This window comes from Mycena indigotica (assembly GCF_014461135.1).
Source record: "Mycena indigotica strain 171206Taipei chromosome Unknown Mind.scaff0014, whole genome shotgun sequence".
NCBI lineage: Eukaryota > Fungi > Basidiomycota > Agaricomycetes > Agaricales > Mycenaceae > Mycena > Mycena indigotica.
The window spans coordinates 95,924-114,066 of NW_023503013.1; the positions used below are offsets into that span (position 1 = coordinate 95,924).

The 18,143-nt window shown below is 49.1% G+C and overlaps 8 protein-coding genes across 8 annotated transcripts; 3 read left to right on the forward strand and 5 right to left on the reverse strand.

The window, feature by feature from the left end:
- Positions 1–1,156: 1,156 nt before the first annotated feature.
- Positions 1,157–2,870, reverse strand: MIND_01290900 (UDP-glucose 6-dehydrogenase; the record flags this gene model as incomplete). Its single annotated transcript, XM_037369373.1, has 6 exons — positions 1,157–1,434; positions 1,487–1,673; positions 1,728–2,394; positions 2,447–2,726; positions 2,773–2,790; positions 2,837–2,870. The coding sequence occupies 6 exons, from the start codon at positions 2,868–2,870 to the stop codon at positions 1,157–1,159; spliced, it is 1,464 nt and encodes a 487-aa protein (XP_037213871.1).
- Positions 2,871–3,075: 205 nt separating this feature from the next.
- Positions 3,076–3,888, reverse strand: MIND_01291000 (uncharacterized protein; the record flags this gene model as incomplete). The annotated part of the gene is made up of 4 exons (XM_037369374.1): positions 3,076–3,366; positions 3,421–3,618; positions 3,668–3,723; positions 3,780–3,888. 4 exons carry the CDS (start codon positions 3,886–3,888, stop codon positions 3,076–3,078), a joined length of 654 nt encoding a protein of 217 aa, XP_037213872.1.
- Positions 3,889–3,926: 38 nt separating this feature from the next.
- Positions 3,927–5,979, forward strand: MIND_01291100 (N-acetylglucosaminyl transferase component gpi1; the record flags this gene model as incomplete). Its single annotated transcript, XM_037369375.1, has 12 exons — positions 3,927–4,138; positions 4,187–4,334; positions 4,385–4,562; positions 4,611–4,719; positions 4,769–4,883; positions 4,928–5,057; positions 5,102–5,311; positions 5,362–5,501; positions 5,546–5,660; positions 5,706–5,758; positions 5,806–5,845; positions 5,891–5,979. The coding sequence occupies 12 exons, from the start codon at positions 3,927–3,929 to the stop codon at positions 5,977–5,979; spliced, it is 1,539 nt and encodes a 512-aa protein (XP_037213873.1).
- Positions 5,980–8,160: 2,181 nt separating this feature from the next.
- Positions 8,161–9,616, reverse strand: MIND_01291200 (uncharacterized protein; the record flags this gene model as incomplete). The annotated part of the gene is made up of 11 exons (XM_037369376.1): positions 8,161–8,196; positions 8,244–8,615; positions 8,666–8,808; positions 8,857–8,965; positions 9,015–9,028; positions 9,081–9,092; positions 9,145–9,177; positions 9,224–9,305; positions 9,353–9,377; positions 9,437–9,465; positions 9,515–9,616. 11 exons carry the CDS (start codon positions 9,614–9,616, stop codon positions 8,161–8,163), a joined length of 957 nt encoding a protein of 318 aa, XP_037213874.1.
- Positions 9,617–9,855: 239 nt separating this feature from the next.
- Positions 9,856–11,785, reverse strand: MIND_01291300 (Glycosyltransferase family 69 protein; the record flags this gene model as incomplete). Its single annotated transcript, XM_037369377.1, has 4 exons — positions 9,856–9,931; positions 9,977–10,762; positions 10,814–11,446; positions 11,499–11,785. 4 exons carry the CDS (start codon positions 11,783–11,785, stop codon positions 9,856–9,858), a joined length of 1,782 nt encoding a protein of 593 aa, XP_037213875.1.
- Positions 11,786–12,131: 346 nt separating this feature from the next.
- Positions 12,132–13,906, forward strand: MIND_01291400 (ATP-synt-DE-N domain-containing protein; the record flags this gene model as incomplete). The annotated part of the gene is made up of 6 exons (XM_037369378.1): positions 12,132–12,332; positions 12,380–12,435; positions 12,483–12,920; positions 12,968–13,046; positions 13,094–13,155; positions 13,207–13,906. 6 exons carry the CDS (start codon positions 12,132–12,134, stop codon positions 13,904–13,906), a joined length of 1,536 nt encoding a protein of 511 aa, XP_037213876.1.
- A 124-nt stretch (positions 13,907–14,030) lies between these two features.
- MIND_01291500 (ARM repeat-containing protein) lies at positions 14,031–16,416 on the reverse strand (the record flags this gene model as incomplete). The annotated part of the gene is made up of 9 exons (XM_037369379.1): positions 16,267–16,416; positions 16,045–16,220; positions 15,909–15,996; positions 15,751–15,863; positions 15,591–15,703; positions 15,376–15,543; positions 15,177–15,331; positions 14,518–15,129; positions 14,031–14,468 (listed from the first exon to the last, which is right to left on the reverse strand). The coding sequence occupies exons 1-9, from the start codon at positions 16,402–16,404 to the stop codon at positions 14,031–14,033; spliced, it is 2,001 nt and encodes a 666-aa protein (XP_037213877.1). The 5' UTR covers positions 16,405–16,416.
- A 59-nt stretch (positions 16,417–16,475) lies between these two features.
- On the forward strand, positions 16,476–17,796 carry MIND_01291600 (S5A-REDUCTASE domain-containing protein; the record flags this gene model as incomplete). Its single annotated transcript, XM_037369380.1, has 8 exons — positions 16,476–16,646; positions 16,696–16,851; positions 16,902–16,987; positions 17,038–17,094; positions 17,144–17,194; positions 17,244–17,376; positions 17,430–17,613; positions 17,666–17,796. Exons 1-8 carry the CDS (start codon positions 16,488–16,490, stop codon positions 17,794–17,796), a joined length of 957 nt encoding a protein of 318 aa, XP_037213878.1. The 5' UTR covers positions 16,476–16,487.
- Positions 17,797–18,143: the final 347 nt, after the last annotated feature.

Genomic DNA, 18,143 nt, shown 5'->3' on the forward strand with positions numbered 1-18,143 from the left:
GTTGTGTCAGAGTTATGGCTCGTCCATTTTCAGATTCTTTACTGACTGATGCTTTCCAGCAAGTAGCGTGCCAGAAAGCTTATCCAATAGCGCGAGCGAAAGTGGAAGTGTGAGCAACTCCAACAGCGCAAGCGGGAGCGTCAGTCTCAGTAATGGCCAATCCGGGAGTAGTGTACTCCCATCGAGCTCCTCGGTACTGGTCAGTCCGTCAGTTACTGTAGGTTCATCTACCTTCATGTAGGTGTATATGCGCTATCCTTTCCTCTAAAAGCCTCTCAATACCCTTTAAGAACGACGTCCAACGGGGTAGTCCTCACCCGAACTGTTCAAGTCACCTCAACAATCCCAGCGGGAACGACCATAACACCAGCAGCTGACAATACCAAGGGCAACTCCTCGCACGCTGGGGCAATTGCAGGAGCAATCGTCGGGGGGATCGCGGGGCTTTTAATTCTTGCCTTCCTCGTCTGGTACCTGCGCAGACGGGCGAAAGAACGTCAAGAGGCTGAACTTTTCGACGGTAACTTTGATCCGGCCCGGACCACAGACCCGACACTTCCGCGAATCTCTGACGCCGGAGGACCAATCGATGATGACGGTGTGGGAGGGCGACTGGCTGCCAGTACCGTTGGTGGAGGGGTCGTGACGCCTTTCACCACGGGCATGAATGCGGACTTCCAGCCAGAGATGCACCAATATTATGCAGACCGTTCAAACGAGATCCCCACGAGTCCAACAACAACTAGCAGTTATCATCCCTATGCCCCCACCTCCGTCACAAGCGCTTATCCCACCAGTGTCACCAGCTCCAATACTGGATACCCCAATCCGATGAGTTCAAAAGAACGCGAAGCCAGAGGCGGGTTTTCCGTTGTCAATCCCAACTCACCTCGGCCTGGGAGTATCGCCATGCCTGGTCCTTCCAATGCAGTTGACACGCTTCCCAACCCTCACTCGCCCAGTAGCAGCTCTGGCGTGGTCGTTCATACCGATGGTGGCCGCGTGCCTGAAGAGATCCCCCCGACCTACGACAGCATTCGTCCTTAATTAACCACCACGAAGTTTCCATTGTTCTATATTTGATTCCTTGCATTAATTTGACCGAAACTATCTACGTACGATTTACGAGTCCTTTGGGATTTCTAGCTGTTTTCTCTTATGCAGTAGGACGACCAATGGTTGCAACCTTGTCAAATTGTGAGTGAACAGAGCCAAAGAAAAAGAACGAGGGGTAGACCTTGAACCCAATTTTGGTCAACTCGTCAGCATCGACCAACAAACGACCATCAAACACAAAGGCAGGCTTCTTCATGTGCTCATAAACTTCGGTCCACGCAACTGCTTTGAACTCTTTCCATTCTGTTGCAATGACGATAGCCTCGGTATTTAGCGCGGCTTCAACTGCACTGTTACATATCTTGACTTGTTTTTTGACTAGATAAACAGTGGATGAATAAAGCACCGTTAGAGCAAACTTTTGACGCACTACTTTCGAGAGACATATTCGGGCACGCCTCAGAGAGGTCCAACCAGATCTGGGACTCGATGACCTTGGGGTCGTAAATATTGACAAAGGCACGCTCAGAAAGAAAGTCGCGGATTAATGTGATGGATGCAGATTCGCGAGTATCACCAGTATCAGCCTTGAACGCGAAACCGAGAACAGCAATATGCTGAAATGTTGTATGTCAAACCCACGTAGAAAGGAAAAAGTAATCTTGAATAACCTTGCCAGTGATCGTGTTGAAAAGCGTGTCCACCACACGTTTCGAGAAGCGACGCTTTTGATACTCATTCATTTCGACGACCTGACGCCAATAGGCGGCGACTTCAGGAAGATGGAGGCTCTCGCTGAGATAAACGAGGTTGAGGATGTCCTTCTGGAAACACGAACCACCAAACCCTACGCTCGCCTTGAGGAATTTGGGACCAACACGAGAGTCATATCCAACAGCATGGGCGACTTCGTCTATGTTGGCTCCGGTCGCCTCACATATGGCGGACAAGGCGTTGACGGAAGAAATGCGCTGGGCAAGCATAGCATTTGCCGCGAGCTTGGAGAGTTCGGACGACCACAGACCGACAGTAAGGATTTTGTTCTCGGGTACCCAGTTGGAATAGACATTGGCGAGAGCAGCGCAGGCGTCTTTTCCTTCGCGAGTCTGGAGCGAGCCGATCAGAACTCGATCAGGTTGGAAGAGATCCGCTATCGCAGTGCCTTCGGCGAGAAACTCGGGGTTGGAGAGTATGTCGAACCGGCAGTTAGGTTTCGAGTTCGCCTCCAAAATAGTCCGCATCGATTCGGCTGTACGACAAGGGACGGTTGATTTTTCTACTACAATCTTCGACGTCGTTGCAACTGCCGCAATCTGACGGGTTGCCAGCTCGACATAACTATGCTCTCCATCAACCTAGATCAGAAAGACAGAGAGGCAGAGAAACACACTTGAGATCGGCAGCAAACCCAGCTCCAACACCACTCTTCTTAGTGGGTGTATTGACACTGACAAAAATAAGTTCTGCTTCACGGATACCTTTGTCCACATCGGTGGAGAAGAAAAGGTTCCGCCCACGACATTGGCGAACTACATCCTCAAGCCCAGGCTCATAGATGGGAAGGTTAAAGTCGGGGCTGTTCCAGGCATCTATGCGTGCTTGATTGAGGTCGACAATGGTCACCGTGATGTGTGGGCATTTGAGGGCAATAACTGCGCAAGTCGGTCCACCTGAAGGCCATTACTCGCCGTGTCGTCAAAATCGATAAAAGCGTACCGACGTAGCCCGCTCCAACTAGAGATGGAATGAGAACAAGTTTTACGCGTAGCAAAGCACATACTACACAGGATCTTGGTTATTTTGAGAGGAGCCATAGTGAAAGTTGAAAACAAGCAGCAGGAGCGGTGATCATATTACCTATTTTGTCCAGTTTGAATGATTTGATTCTGACGATGTGTCCAACGTGCTCGAGCGAGCGAGTCGAGTTGTAAAGAATTGACTGATACAATGGAGAGATATGCTGTGAGTCCGTGCGATAAATAGAGCAGAGTAAAAGTACAGTACACTGGCCCAGCCAGTTCAAATGACCACACATCGTCTAGATCCACCCATCTTTTTCCACTGTCTTCGCATACTCTCCTTCAAAGCAAGGTTGAACACTTCGTGAACGTTTGCACCAGTTTTGGCAGAACATTCGACGTATCGCGCCCCGATTTCTTTGGCCACTGCAGTTCCTTGCTCTGTGGAGACAGGCGTCATGCCTTGAGCACTGAGCATTCGTCTTGTTTGCTCATCACGTCGTAGATCCGTCTTGGTCGCTACTAAAATCAATGGCGTGCCCTCGCAGAAATGAGCAACTTCCGGGTACCACTATTGGTGTTATCAAATCAAGTATAACAAGAGGGAAGACTTCTGGGTGCGCACCTTGTCTTGCACATTGGCGAGACTAGTAGGATAGTCGACCGAGAAGACGATGAGGATGACATTACTCTCTGGATAACTCAATGGCCGGAGCCTATCGTATTCCTCTTGCCCTGCTGTATCCCACAGTGCCAACTCAATTTCCTTGCCGTCAAAGTGCACTTGAGTGACATAGTTTTCGAAGACTGTTGGAATATATGCCTGCGTGAGGCATCAACGCGCGGCGAGAACCTATATTTCGGCCACGTACCTCTGGGAATCGGTTCTCTGCGTAAACAATGAGAAGGCATGTCTTGCCACACCCACCTAAAATCATCAATGCCTGTTGTTGTCAAGGGCATGGAGACAGATATGGAGAATACCATCGCCAACCACCACAAGCTTTTTCTTTAGGTCTGGTCGACCTTTGCCAAATGACGTATCGGCCATACTACAGGCCCAATGATGAAATTGAGCTAAACGCGAGGTCAGAGAGAAGTTGAGTTGAACACGTGATGGTAAACTAATTCATGTCGCCTCCGACCCCGATATTTTGGCCAGCGGACTTGCGCAATGCTGAAGGCTATTGCTATGGCCGGAAGAGTCCCGCCTACTGTGTGGCCACCATCTCCGCTAATCGAGTCCAAACCCCACCTACTGTTAGTGGTGCAAAATTCCTCGGGAAATGTTATTTCGATGCATTCGGTTGCGTCCAACTCGATTTCGCTGGCATTGACTCGGAGTGGGTCGGAACAGGCTTTTTCTAGGCTCCGCTAAAGATCTTGAGTAGATTCACCCTCATTTACTACTACCGGCATATGCCTTCTTCGCTACGCTCTTATTCACTTCAACTCCACGGAGACTCACGGCGCGCTCCAAGAAACCCCTTGGTAATACACGACTTTACCAGGAGCTCCTTTCACCTCAACTCAGACCTCGTAGGTCAAATAGATTTCTCCTCTCATGCATCATGACAAATGGATTCTAGTTCGATTCTACAATAAGCTGTGAATCTATCCTGCCTGAATCTCATAGCCTGAACGTTTCCAAGCACATCTTGGTTGCGATGGGCATTGCTCTCTACCTACCACGACATGTCCTGTCACATTCCCCCTTTTCATCGCAATACCCCATCTTAGGCCAACTAGCAAGGATCTCCTCCACAGGTATCACATATTTCGTCCTTCGTTCAACTTCACGTTCATCGAACTTAGCCCGGCAGTTGGAAGCTCGTCGTAGTCAAGTTACATCTCTCACGCAACAACTCGACTCACTGAGCACACCCTCCACATCCACACATAACTACTCCACAAGATACACGAGGTCGGTATATACGACGCCTGGAACTAGTCCTATAATCAATCCCAAACAGCTTTTTCAATACTTTATGGCTCATTCTCAACGATATCATTGTCGGTGTGGCATTCGGGTCGTTTCTACGTGATAATAGTACCACCCTCGCAAAAATGACCAACACCCTCATCGAGGTTTGCTTGCACTACTAGTTGAAGCTCAGTCTCACTTCTGATAGGTTTTCTTCATTGACTGGATCCGATGGGCTCTTCTGTGGCTGGATTCTTGGCCTGCAGGCCTGAAACTCAATACAGAACTAAGCCATCTCTACTCGCACACATTTCATGACCTTGTTAGAACGTGGGGAAGTAAGCAAATATTTATATTGTGCGGCTTGAGTTAATGATTGAAGTTGGGCTCCATGCGATAGCCTCACATCTCTCAGTCCTTCTTTATTGGGCTGGTATCCTCGGCTGTGTTTGTGGCATGACCATCGCAATCGCCTTGATGGCCGACCTCTTTGGACTACTTACTTTCCATATCACAGTTTGTTATTACATTTCACGCGCTCTTTATGCTCGCTTCTTGCATACTGGCGCTTCGCTGTGGAATCTGTTTCGTGGTCCGTTTTTATCCCTTCCTTGGGCTTCCCATTTGACAACATAACGTCAGGGAAACGTTTTAACACGCTGCGGAACCGGACAGACAATTGGGAGTACGATACAGATCAGCTCCTCTTCGGGACGATTCTGTTCACTCTCTTAGCTTTCCTTGCTCCCACTGTTCTGGCATATTACACCATGTTTGCCTTGGTACGCAGTCATTCTTTGCCAGAAACGCAATTCACTTGTCGTAGCTTCGTTTAATCAGTATTCTAGTCAATGCTGCTCTGGAAACACAGCTCGCATTCATGAATCATTTCCCGCTCTTTGCGCTTATGCTTCGCGTTAAAGATCCTTGGCGGATCCCATGTAGATTTTCCGCTCTTGTAGCTTGACCTACTAATAGACTCTCAGACGACATCCATCTTGCAAAAGGCTCTGAACCAACTATATCCTTTCTTGTCAAAGTATGGGTTCCCTTTTTGTTGCGAAAAGGAGTGCTGAATTTCGTCAGAACAAACCTGTGCCACTCGCCAGGATCTTTTCCCAATACAGTGGGTTGTTCATCCAAAGAGAGTTCTAGATTGAAACGCCCATAGCTCAACTATGGCACAAGCTAGCTGCTCACTACAACCCGTTACGCTTGTTGAAACTTGTCCTGAGCGGAAAGATGCTCAAGCCAATATGAAGCCAATACAGTACTTGATGACTACGATTAGTTTACATAACATCACCATTACCATCACGACGAACAGATTGAGGCCCTAATGCGGGGTCTCAGCAGTCTCCCACTAGACGATGACCTTATCGACAGAGTGCTCACGTTCTGTCCCTCATTTTCCGCGCTTCAAGCAGCGATTCTTGTGTCGAAAGACTTCCACCGTGTCTTCCAGTTGCATCCAAGGGTAAGTGGTGTTTCCTATAACGAACTCGAGCCCAATGCAACAGTCTATAATGCGAGCGGTGGCTTATAATGTCGTCGGGCCCGCCCTACCTTCCGCCCTGCGTGTTATTCGCTATCCATATCCCAATATCAGTGACGATGCCCCTGACGACGCTCTTCGACAACTCGCTGGCTTGAATCCCTTAGAACTTGCAAATGCTTGCCCCGAGGCTCATGAGCCCAGCATCCTTACCGCACAAGAGAAGCAACAACTAATGGAACATGCTGATGTACTTTCTAGGTTCGAGGCTATCTACAGCATGACGTACGTTCTTCTCGCCGCTCTAGTTTTTTTTTTCTTGAAACATAGCCATATAGCTCAAAAGACCGAACTTCGCAAGTCAGTGTTCTTAGCATAGACGAGTCCTTCATTTTGCGCCGAGCAGCCTATCGCGTGATGCTTTTTTGCAAACTCTTCTGCCTCGATCATTTCGAAGATGACCAACTCGAGGACTTGGACCCAGATTTAGTGGCGAATATCATCAAGCAACGCACAGCAGTTCTAAATGCGTATGATTCCGAAGAGCTACGAGAAATCCATTCACTTGTCAAGTTCATGAAGGAGGTCTTTGATTCAGTTGCAGCGTATAACCAAGATTCCAGTAACTTGCCGTATATATCTCTTTGCGACCTGCCATTCTGACGGAACCATTAGTCGTTGATGAAGCACTCGGAGCCCTTCTGAGTTGCGGGCCAGAAGGTCTAGTGAGAACCTGGGAGGACCGCAACTTCGATTTCGTCCGTGAACACGGAGACCAGCTCCTCGATTGGGGGGAACCTCATCCGCTTTTCGCTGATGACTATTTTTCTCGACCCATGGAGAATATATGGAATAAAAGAGGGGATAAAAAGCCCAAGGAAGAGGAACCCTGTTCAATGTACATTCTAGACGAGGTCGTCGGAGCGAATGATACTTGTATGTACCTCTCGTTCCCTTGTTGATGTTGCTCAGTTAAATATAGGCTCGCAATGTCCGGCGCCTGGCGGCCTCAAATTGCTGAACCGTGCTAGTGAGGAAACAACGTGTTCCAAAGAAACTCACCCACCTAGGTCACAGACTGGCACCGTATGCAAATATACCCCTTACAACTTTTGCGTGGCAAGCTGAAAATAAATCCCGTCTTGAGTGCCCCATACAATCAGGCGACTGCTCATTTGACGGATTCAGACCTAATGGGCGAGTGGATTGAGGCAGTGTGGTCACACAAAAATGTCACCCCATCAGCCTTTTTGTCCACCACAGATGATAATGCTACAGAGGAGGACGATGAAAGCGATTCCGCCCCCGCCCCACGCATGATCAACAAGTACAGCAGAGACTGGACGGGCTGGGACGTTGACTTGTCTTATTGCACGTCATGTCTGATTTCTTTTCTCGAAGATCATGTGTGGAGGTGGTGGGCTAGTGAATGGCCAAAATGTGTGTCTACCCCTTGTTCTTCGTTTTGTAGCTTCATATTTGTCAGCTGGTCACCAAACACTTCCTGCAGACGATTGCTGGTATGGATACAACTGCAACACACAAACCCATAGACCACTACACGCACAGAAACTCAACGTCCCTACTTCCTTTCTTCTACTGGACCAAACAAAACTGACCAACATTCCAGCACTTGTGCGTGCCGACAAGAGGCGACCCTTGAAAGTTCGAGCTTAGTCACGTTCATTATTACATACCCCTCACTATTCGTGAGCTCGATGAACGTACTGTTCCATTCTATAAATTACCGATAAATACGAGATATGCAACAGATTCATCTGCCTGTTCTCCTTGCCCACTCGGCTGTCCTCCAAGCGATTTCGCTTTCCTTGACTCTTTCTCTTCCCTTAAATGTCCGATGATCCCACTGAGCGGTCTGTGATCCCGTTGGGATGGCTACTCGGGTCTCGTCTATATTCTGTCGTGGGAGATCAAGGTGAACAACATCAGCAGTTGTGGCCCTCAAAAGTGCAAGCGGTGATCTGGTCGTTGGCGTCCTTTTACGTGGAGTGTGATTTACTTGACTCGCCATTTCAAACTGGGATGGAATGTAGAGTTGCAAGCCCTGAATTTCGGTTGCACGCCGTATCTTGATGATTGCATCGGAGCCAGCTGAACCTTTCCGCTCGCTGTTGTTCGTTGAGGTAGGAAGAGATGATGGAGCTGAGAGAAGCATGTTCCACTCATGCCGTGCATTGAGAGTGGCAATCAGGCATATGGAGTAGAGCCTGGCCAGTGAAAAATCCCAAATAAACATGAACGTTGTCCTCGGAAGAATTAGAAACAGTGTGACATCGGCAATTGCAGCGAAAGACGTGAGGGTTCCTGTCTGAACAGTCAAAAAGATGATTCTGTCGGTGACAGAGTCGGTTTGTGTTTTAAAACCCGTCTTGTTCACCCACTATCCATGTGTGAGCATCGGACACTTGGAAGGAGTAACATAGGCGATACCAAGAAGTTGACCAAAAAAGCGGTGATGAAGAGGTCCGCAAAAGCAGTCGATGTCAACCACAGAGCAAGAGGCGCCTCAATGGCACCAAAATGAGCAAAACGACCATCGAGAGCAACGAGAATAGAGGATACAACGCCTCCAACTACCGCATGTCAGCGCAAATACCCGACTAGTTGAAGTGTGGGCCCACTAAAGGAAGTGATGGCGAGGAGAACAACAGTGGCCGTGAGCCAGTTGGACTTAGTCATAAGGCGAATGCGCCAAGCCATGAAAAGTTGTACGGGTGTGGATATCAGTGTCTGTTGATGTAGGTGAGCGTAGCAAAGTCAACTTGAAGTTGAGACCCACGGTCACAATCGGGTCTGTAGCGCATGATGTATCAGTATTCGCCTGTGTGCTTTGGGAGTTACCCACCTGCAGCAAGCACTAGAGGATGTTATGAGTAACAATGGCAAGGCCCTAGCGGATTGCTGCTCACTCTTTGGAGAGTTGACTTGGACAAGTGGGGAGTCTGTTAATGTCAAGCTTTTATCTTGACTTTGCAAGGTTTCATTCACCATGAAGCTTGATTAATGGCTCGTAGATTATACCGACACTGCAGACCGTATTAATTGTCTCCATTAGAATGAGGTAGTAGATCTGTGGGGTATCAGCGTATCGCAAGCCTCAAGTTAGAGTCGGTATACCAGAAGTCGGATCCAAGTAGAGTCGCTATAGGAAGGCTTGGTCAGACAATTTGACATCAACTTGGAGAGACCAGAGTGTCGCACATTTTATATAAACGGAAGTATGAGTGAACCTTTCGATTATGTTAGCCAGCAGGGACATCGGGCACAGAACCACGAGACCATGACGATGAAAACACCAAACAAAATTGTGTTGAAGATGACACCGAGCAAAAGCGGCGCAAACATAGCTTCGAAGCCAGGAGTTCCGCCTGGGGTAGCCATATTGGCTCGACCAAAGTAAGGAAGCGGGACAAGACGATTAGAGACGTGGGAGTTAAAGGAGAGTTACAGTAAAGGATTGTCGCCTTAATTGCGGCGATGTCTATTTGTTTGTTTGTTTGCTAACTGTCCGTCAATGATCGTCACGAAGATCTTGGGGTTGATCTTTAAGGATTTACTCCCGTCCTGAACAAAATTAACATACTATACATACAAGTAGTCTAAGTCAGATAAGTCGCTTGTTAGCGTTGCAGCTCGTCGTGGATGGAGAACCCTAGCCTCCGCTGTGTTTTGGTTGCCTTGCGTCCGCCTGTTTGCCTGAGACAATCAAAAGACGGGACGAAGTTCAAAACAAAGGCATACCGCTGTTCTTGGCACACAAAACTCTCTGGAGCACCATCCCAATCTTCCAGGATGTATTTCCCCACGCCTGCTTGGAGCGAGTCGCCTTCGCCAGTGCCAAACAAATCCAGGGCAAGCTGTGTATGGCTCACGCCTGCGTATGTGGTTGGGCATCGTGGGTTGACGAGGATGCGCGCGGGGCGAAAGTTGGAATTTGGTATCGAGAGATGAATGGGTTCAGGAAGCGATTCTTCTGATAAACCATCCTCTTCTTCTGGCATAGCGTCATAATCAGAACCCGCATTGGCGTCAGCGTCGACAGCGGCTGCTGCATTAGGCTGTCGTCGTAGGCCATCCCCTGCAGCTTGCCCAGGGAGGATGCCATCACGTGGGGCAACCTGCACATCGGGGGGTGGGGCTGCCGCACGCCGGGCAAGAGGATTATGCTTATTGTGGTCGTTAACCTGGTCAACTTCGTCCATAGCATCACGCGCACTTCGAACCCAAAGATCTCTACAGAACCAGGCCTGGCTGCTGTCGAGACAAGGAGCATCTGGATCGCGCGTTGGCACAGCTTCAGCACGGCTGAGATTGTGAAAGTCGCTTCCAGCACGATACGCGATTCCTTTGTAGTAAGACTGTTCGGGGTCAACTACATGTGTTCCGGCCTCACAGCAGAAGACTTGAAAAGGTAGGTGTTGCGCATAACGAGAAGCGCCTAGTCTGTCTCGTGGGGGAACAGCTTCTGCTTTGGAAGACGACTTTGATTGCCGAAATTGATCGCCGTCGATGTCTCTCGTCCTCCACCTAGATAGATTGATTGGTTAGGCACCACCAAAAATCGTTCATATCCCGCACCTGTCCGAGAATATGAAAAACCCATTATGCTCCGCCCAATCCATGCCACAAACCATGGACGCTTCATTGGCAAAGCTGATTTTGATAGTCTCAAGAATGTCGTTTGGGCAGGTGAAGCCCTTTAGCCAAATGACGCGTTGAAAGCGGATCCCGCGTTTCTTGTACAACTCGTGCAACGGCTCAAGGGCAAGATTGCGCATATGAGCTTCCTCCAAAGGATAGTATGCTGCGGCGGGGTCTTCTGTCATTCCGGCAACACGACGGATGCGAAAGGGTACACCGAGAAGAGTGAGAACGGCCTCACAGAGATCAGTAAGGGTCTCCGTCGAGTCTGAGGAGTCGTAGTCGAGCATTGAGACAAACAGGTTGTTGGTGCCGAGACGCTTGGCCATTTGAACGATGACTGCGAGCTGATCGACTAAAAAGTGGTCGGCGGAATGGATAACGATAGCAACATAGTAGAGATGGTCTTCGCGGACCAGGTCATCATAGGCGTTATCGTGCTTATGTTGACCAAAAGGGCGGGTAAGAGTAGGACACAGAGCTGCCACCCAGCCATTGAGAGACAGAAGTTGGTCAATTGCACCAACTACATGTTGTGTGTCCATGGACGAAGTGTCTTTGTTCAATATGCTTGCACCAAGTCAATTCGAGGAAGAACCGGACATGTCAGAAAGCGGCGCACTAGGGGAGTTGAAACCGTTCCCAGTAGTCGGTCGCCCCATTGCGAATAATGTCCCCCATAAGCTCATCTCCTTCATCCCTCCCCATCCGTGCCTGCAAGAAACGATGGCGCTGCACATTAAGAGACTTGTCTTTGCGCGCCCTTTCGATAAAATTATGTTCCTTGATTTCGTGTGCTTGAGCATCTGCTGCTGACTTTGGCGACGAGACTGTAAGCCAGCGGACCACAAAAGCGCATGCAGCAATAAGGAAAACCCGCGACAAGCTTCGCTTGCGTAGCGAAATCATCGTGGGTCCAGAAATACGCGGAGCGTGCGTTCCAATATGAACGCCAACAGCGCTAGCTTTTGGCTGGTGCTAGAGGAAGGAAGCAAAAGTGTAGTGATGTGATTGTCTGTTTGGGAGTGATCCCCCTAAGTATATTTTGACAGCACTCTACATATACGCCTCAAGCACCTGTGGATGAGTATCCGGAATGTCTGAACGATAAAAAACCGAATAGCAACGATAACAGTGCTGCAACATCATCGACCTTTGCTCAAAGTAGTGCAAGTCGAGGTCTCGAGTAGTATAACGATGGCGATCAAAGTTGAGTATTCGGCCGCCAGCGCCGGTCTTCTCTTGTCTTCCACTCATGTCGGAATTCGTCCTTGTGGACCCTCGCGGATGGGAGTATGACTTGGCCTCTGTTTATTCCGCATATATGGGCTATTTCGAATCCCACAACATTGCTTGGTATGAACGGTCTTGGGGGCATCTGTTTTCTAGTTTCGAAGAATTCGTCGCATTTTCGTGGCCCGTCATTACTGTCACCGACGTTTGGACAGGTAAAGCGGTACGTTCACCAAACTTGCCTTATCCTGGCTGAACTCTAACCTCAAGCACATTGTTACTCGCCTTACTTCTATCGGCGCGTTTTTGAAGATGATAAAAACGCGGTAAGGCTTTCCCGAAGTCGAGGAACTCCTAATCATTGTCCAGATAGGTTTGGCGAAACCCTCCCCCAAGCCCCCAATATTCTTCAAGTAACGCCATTCGAAACATCGTCTCGTCACCTCCGAACCGTTTCTGATTATGCGACCTATAAGAAACTTCATTCGACTCTGCCTGCCACAATTCTCTCTGCTTTGAAACTGCGTGTACGCGCTGGCGAACCGAAAGCCATCCAGCAGCTTTGGGCATCGCGTGATCATACTTTCTTGGCCATCGATTTTGAATGGAGTGAGAGGAACGAGAAAAGCTGTTTGGAGTGGGGATACGCCGCAGTCCGGTGCGGAGTATGTTATTTCTATTCGTCTGAACATATTTTGATGTTTTTCCACAGCATCTTGAAGCGTACGTTGTTACTCTTTCTTTTGACACTGATCATATACCTCAACTCGAGTGTTGGTCACTGGCCGCCTATTCCCGATGCAAACTACCGGTAGGTAGAGGCGAAAACACGACGGTCATGTTTGAATTTCTATAAAGCAAAGGGCATTATATCGTAGGCGACTATGTTGACAAAGTCGTTAACAAACATTGCCCTACTCATCCGTGGCAATATTCTGTAAGCAGACGCGTGCCATCGACGCAAATCACTGACCATCGAGGTAGTTTGGCGAAAGTCAAGTATGCCCCAAGGGAAAGCTACCACAGATCATCCAGGCCGTGATCAGGTAGGAGGAGGAGGAGCGCAGTTCCGTGGACCCCGACTAACTCGTCTCCAGTAGTCTTTCCAGCCCAGACTCTGAGACGGTTCCAAATACACTTGTTCTGGTTGGGCATGGGATACACGGAGATCTGACACGCATGGAGGAGATGAAGTTGCGACTTCCACATAATATGCTTATTGTGGACACGGCGGTATTCGAGCGTGCGCTGTTTGCTGCCGGTCATCGGGGGGCTATGGTTGACCCCCATGGATCAACGCCCGGTAATACCAAGGGGCGTTCATCAGGCTCGACGCTCAGTCTCGAAAACCTTCTACGGTCTCTTCCCGCACCAGCTCCAACAACAGGCCAGCCACCTAATCCGGCCGCCAATTTTACGCAACAAGCAACTGGCCCGGGGTTATTTCCGCAGCTCGGTGCCATGATTCCAGGTGTGTTGATGCACAATTCTGGCAATGACGCGTTTTTGTGTCTCTACGCCTTGCAACTGCTTTTGCAACCAGACGGAGTTGAAGCGCCAGCTCCCAAAAAGGTAGCCCGGCCTATTTCGTGGTCGGCCCCTGTCTCTATGGGTTATTTATCAACACCGACGGGCACCGGAGGGCTCGCAGCAGACTTTTCTGCGATGACAATTCATGCTGCAAGACACCGCTCTCACTCACCCGCACCAATGCTCGCTGTCAACAACACGAGTAAGAGCTCACGAAGAGCGAGTCTGCAACCGACAGGGGACGGATGGTCTGCTCGCCGTGGATAGTGCAGTCTGCTTCCAGTATCCTATAATTGACTTTAAATAATCACGTTCGCTTTCGTTGGCGCCCTTTCATGTCAGGCAGTTTTGTTCACCAGCGTGTGGATCAAAATAATGCTATATAGATACTTCAGAGGCTTAGCCCTCTTCGGTACTCAATGAAGCCGATAAGATTATCTCTCACTTCCTCCCCGTGGCGTCTCAAATTATATTCTCTGCGTCGGTCGATTGCTCTCACGGCTTTCTTCACCCCATCCAGACTGTCGGTTAAACGCCGGAGGAAATTGCCTTGACGGAAGTTAACGTCATATGGCGAAAGTTCGTCTGAATAAATGTCGATCAGTGAGGACACGGCCTGTAGCATGGGCTCTGTCCCGGTAGGTGACGGCGAACCACTGCTTGGCAATATTGAGAGAAGGAATTCGGCGATAGACTTGTTAGCGTCCAGATTACAAGGGTTCTGAGCAAGACACTCGAGTGTGCCAATGCATTTGACTTGCAACACAGCTTCTGCACTGGGATCGTTACACAGACCCATTAGTATCCGGACTTGCTCGGTTTGGGGTTCCTGAACGGGGTCAAGGAGGTTCAGAATCGAATGCTTAATTGTCACATACAATATGTGGGCGGCACACACTTGCAACACCCCATAGCACGCCGACACCAATTTCCCACATTTCTCGTCTGTGCTCTTGACCAGGCCCGCTTTGTGTCCCGACTGCTTCAACAGTTGCCCAGATGGAGTTCCATACAGCTTGGCCCCCAGCAATATCGTCGATCCTCCCCCCACGAGCAAGGGCGATAAAGATGTTATTCAAGCATTCAAGCGCGGCCACATGTAGAGCACTGAGAGCTGAGGTCGTCGGCGGATGAGGTGATGGTGATGCAAAAGGCGGAAACGATAAGGTTGTTGGTGTTATAAGTTCAAGTAGAGGCTGTACCAATGAAGGAAGAGACTGGGCAACCTTTTCGTCCACGGCCATATCACTGTCGTCTGCATGTTCTTCATCCATGACCAACAAATCATCATCCTCACCCTCGGGTTCATCAGAGGTAGAGGGAGGATCCGGATCTGGAAGCGTAGCGCAAACCCCAGTCAAGATTTCCAAGGAGAGTTGAATGGTTCGTAATCTTCCTTCTATCTGCTCCAGCTCGATCTCAGCTGGGGACCGATGGTCAGATTTCGGAGTGTGATGGAGGGAAAGATTTTGGATGGAAGGAGTTGAGTCCTACACACACTATGAATTAAAGCTGAGTGGTGAGTTAGGCTGCAGACCTGACGAGCAAGGATCTCAAGGACGGAGGAAGACGCTGCGGCGATCGAAAATCCTGATATTATGCGTTGGAGCTGAGGAAGCACAACATCTTTGTCTATGTCCAGATTCGAGACGATTGATGGAGGGGGTATGGGAGAAACGTTTCGGATGATTCCTATGAATGTTCAACAGTGTGAAGAGCCAATAAGGGCTCCAAACCTGACGCAAGCACGCGCAAAGTTGTTGTCCGGGGGTCCTTCTCTTTTGGGTCATTTTGGTCATTATCCGGGGCCAAAAACGACATGAGGCAAGCAATATAAGTGGCGTCAACCCGAATCTGGTCGATTGCTGGCGGGTTGTCGTCTGTGAGCACGTACAGACAATGTGCTGCACAGTTGAGTCCCTTGGAACAGGTCTCATGGATGTGCACACACCTGCAGCAGTTACGGGGGCCAATGGTATCTTGTCATGTGCAGCGAGAAAGGATACCAGAAATGGGATAAGATTCAACTCGTTGATGGCTGCCAGAGCTTTATTTGAAGTTTCTCTTGTGATCGTGAGAGGCTTGTGGACGAAGATCGCAAAATAACTAACGAAAGACACCAAAGCACGGTGATAACATTGTCGGAAAACTCGTAAACCAGTTTTTTTTGGGTCTCTGGGGCAGTTTTTGTCTTAGCAAGGTATTCGGAGAGAGTAGTCGCAAGCTGTGTGTGTGTAAGCAGACGTAAGAGCTTGGGCTGCATTCTTACCTTGGGCACGAATGCTTTTAAAGGAGTAAGAATATTCTTATTGTACATCTCCGCGCAGATTTCATATCCGCCGTCGATGCATAAATTTCTGTTGTAGATTACGAAATCTTTGCCTTCAGAAGACAAAGGCACAGACCTTAAAGCTCCCATCGCCTCTACAACCACCTCTTCTTCACTATCTGTCAGACGCGTGATGAGCGCGCTAACAATGTTTTTGCCTTGCAACAGTCGACGCGTCGAGGGGTCGTTTTGGATCAGATTGGAGACCGCCACGCACGCCCACTTTCGCTCGACAGGGTCCGTCCCTTCCATCTTGGCACTACTCGAATAAGAGCCATGAATATGGATTGCGCCGAACCTTTTGCATTATGGGAAGAATCGCGTTTTTCTTCGAGGAGGTCTCCTCTGCCGATGCAAGACCTTTAGGAAGATGGGAATCCGGTACGCGAACCGGGTTATGGCGGCGCATCGTCCGTTTTTTCTGGGACTTGCCCATCGTCGAGGAGAAGATTGTCACGGTGACGTTCGCGTGTGACGTTGTGGCTCGTGATTCAATAACTGTTGGCTTGTACTGGTTCAATGGAGGCACCCACGGAGCTGCAGGTCAACATTTCCCTCGGCCGCAAGAAGACACCCCTTCTTCGCTCTCTGAAACTACCGCTCAGCTTTTCATTCCCGCCCTCGCCTCCACCAACCGTTCGCGACGTCAAACGCGCTATCCAGAGAACATATCCCGCAGTCTGTCATCTTTTTTTGGCCTCGCAAGAATGAACAACTCGCTCCCTAGCTCTACTTCGAACGTCAGAAGCTCTCACTTCAGGAAGCGTCAAAAGCCCTTGCAGACGAATCAGTGTTGCTTTTCGACCCGGCTGGCAAAGCTGAACTTGTGGTGGGGGATCTCGGAGCACAAGTTAGCTGGCGCACGGTTTTCGTCATAGAATATGTGCGTCTTTCGTATTTTCTTTGGCTGCAAATAAACTTGATCTGGAATAGCTTGGTCCACTCATTGTCCACCCGCTCATCTATCATTTCCCTCGACTATTTTATGGAAGTCAAGTACAGCACAGCGCTTTGCAGAAGTCGGTGCCCATCATAAGCGCTCTTCACTGGCTTAACTGACCTCGTTTAGATCCGTCTATGCTATGGTACTCCTTCACTTCGTAAAGCGGGAGCTGGAGACACTGTTGTAAGGATTGCTGTTCGCTCCCAACGCTATAGTGGCTAACATCGATTAGTGTCCATAGATTTTCTCATGCGACGATGCCTTTCCGAAACATCTTCAAAAAGTTGGTTACGCAAGGCAACTCATCCTATTCCGCCCTCATATTTGATTAGCTCAGCTCATTATTACTTCTTGTCTGGCTTATTCCTTGCATATGACCTGTACCGCCCAGGATACTCGCAGGCTGCTGTCGCCGGAACATGGCGCGACGGTCCCTTACTGCAAGCTGGCTGGGTACTCTTCATTGTCGGTCAACTTTCCTTGGCCCCAGTCCTCCTACTGATTTGGCGTAAAACAAGTTTTCTGAACTCTCCAACTTGAGCGCACATCTCACCCTTCGATCTCTCCGTCCTGCTGGTACCACAACGCGCGCTGTTCCATTTGGCTATGGTTTCTCCGCACCATTCAACCTCACCTCGCCCAATTACTTCTTCGAGATTCTCGCATGGTGCTCAGTGCTCCTCATCAGCGGCAGTGCTGCCTGTAAATGGCTCTATTCTCCCTTTGGAAATCTCTCATGACTAAATTGTTCCAGGCGCTCTTTTCACTGCTGTGAGTTTCGGCCAGATGCTGATTTGGGCACAGAAAAAGCATAGCGCATATAAGAAGGAGTTTGGTGACAAATATCCTCGTCGTCGGAAGGCGATTATTCCATACATATTGTAACGCTACTCGAACTGCTTGTCTAGAAAGCCCTTGATAAGGGCCGTAATTTCTCGTTTCGCAGTGAGCGGCACGTGAGCTTGGAAATAAATATTAAATATTAATATTTGTAGCACTGAATTGCAAACATACTGATTGCAATTGAAAGTGCCTCGTCTAGAACCTTGGTGAAGGCCGGTGGGTGCATACCCCGCGCAGATTCTAGATAAAGCAGAAGAAAAATGATGAGAACTGACACGTAAGAGTCGTACCCTTGCTACGATTGTGCAAGTCATCAATCCAGCCACTGTCGTTCAATTTCGCCGCCAGCATAAGCCTGATGCTGCCAATCAAGTTGACGAGGGATTTGA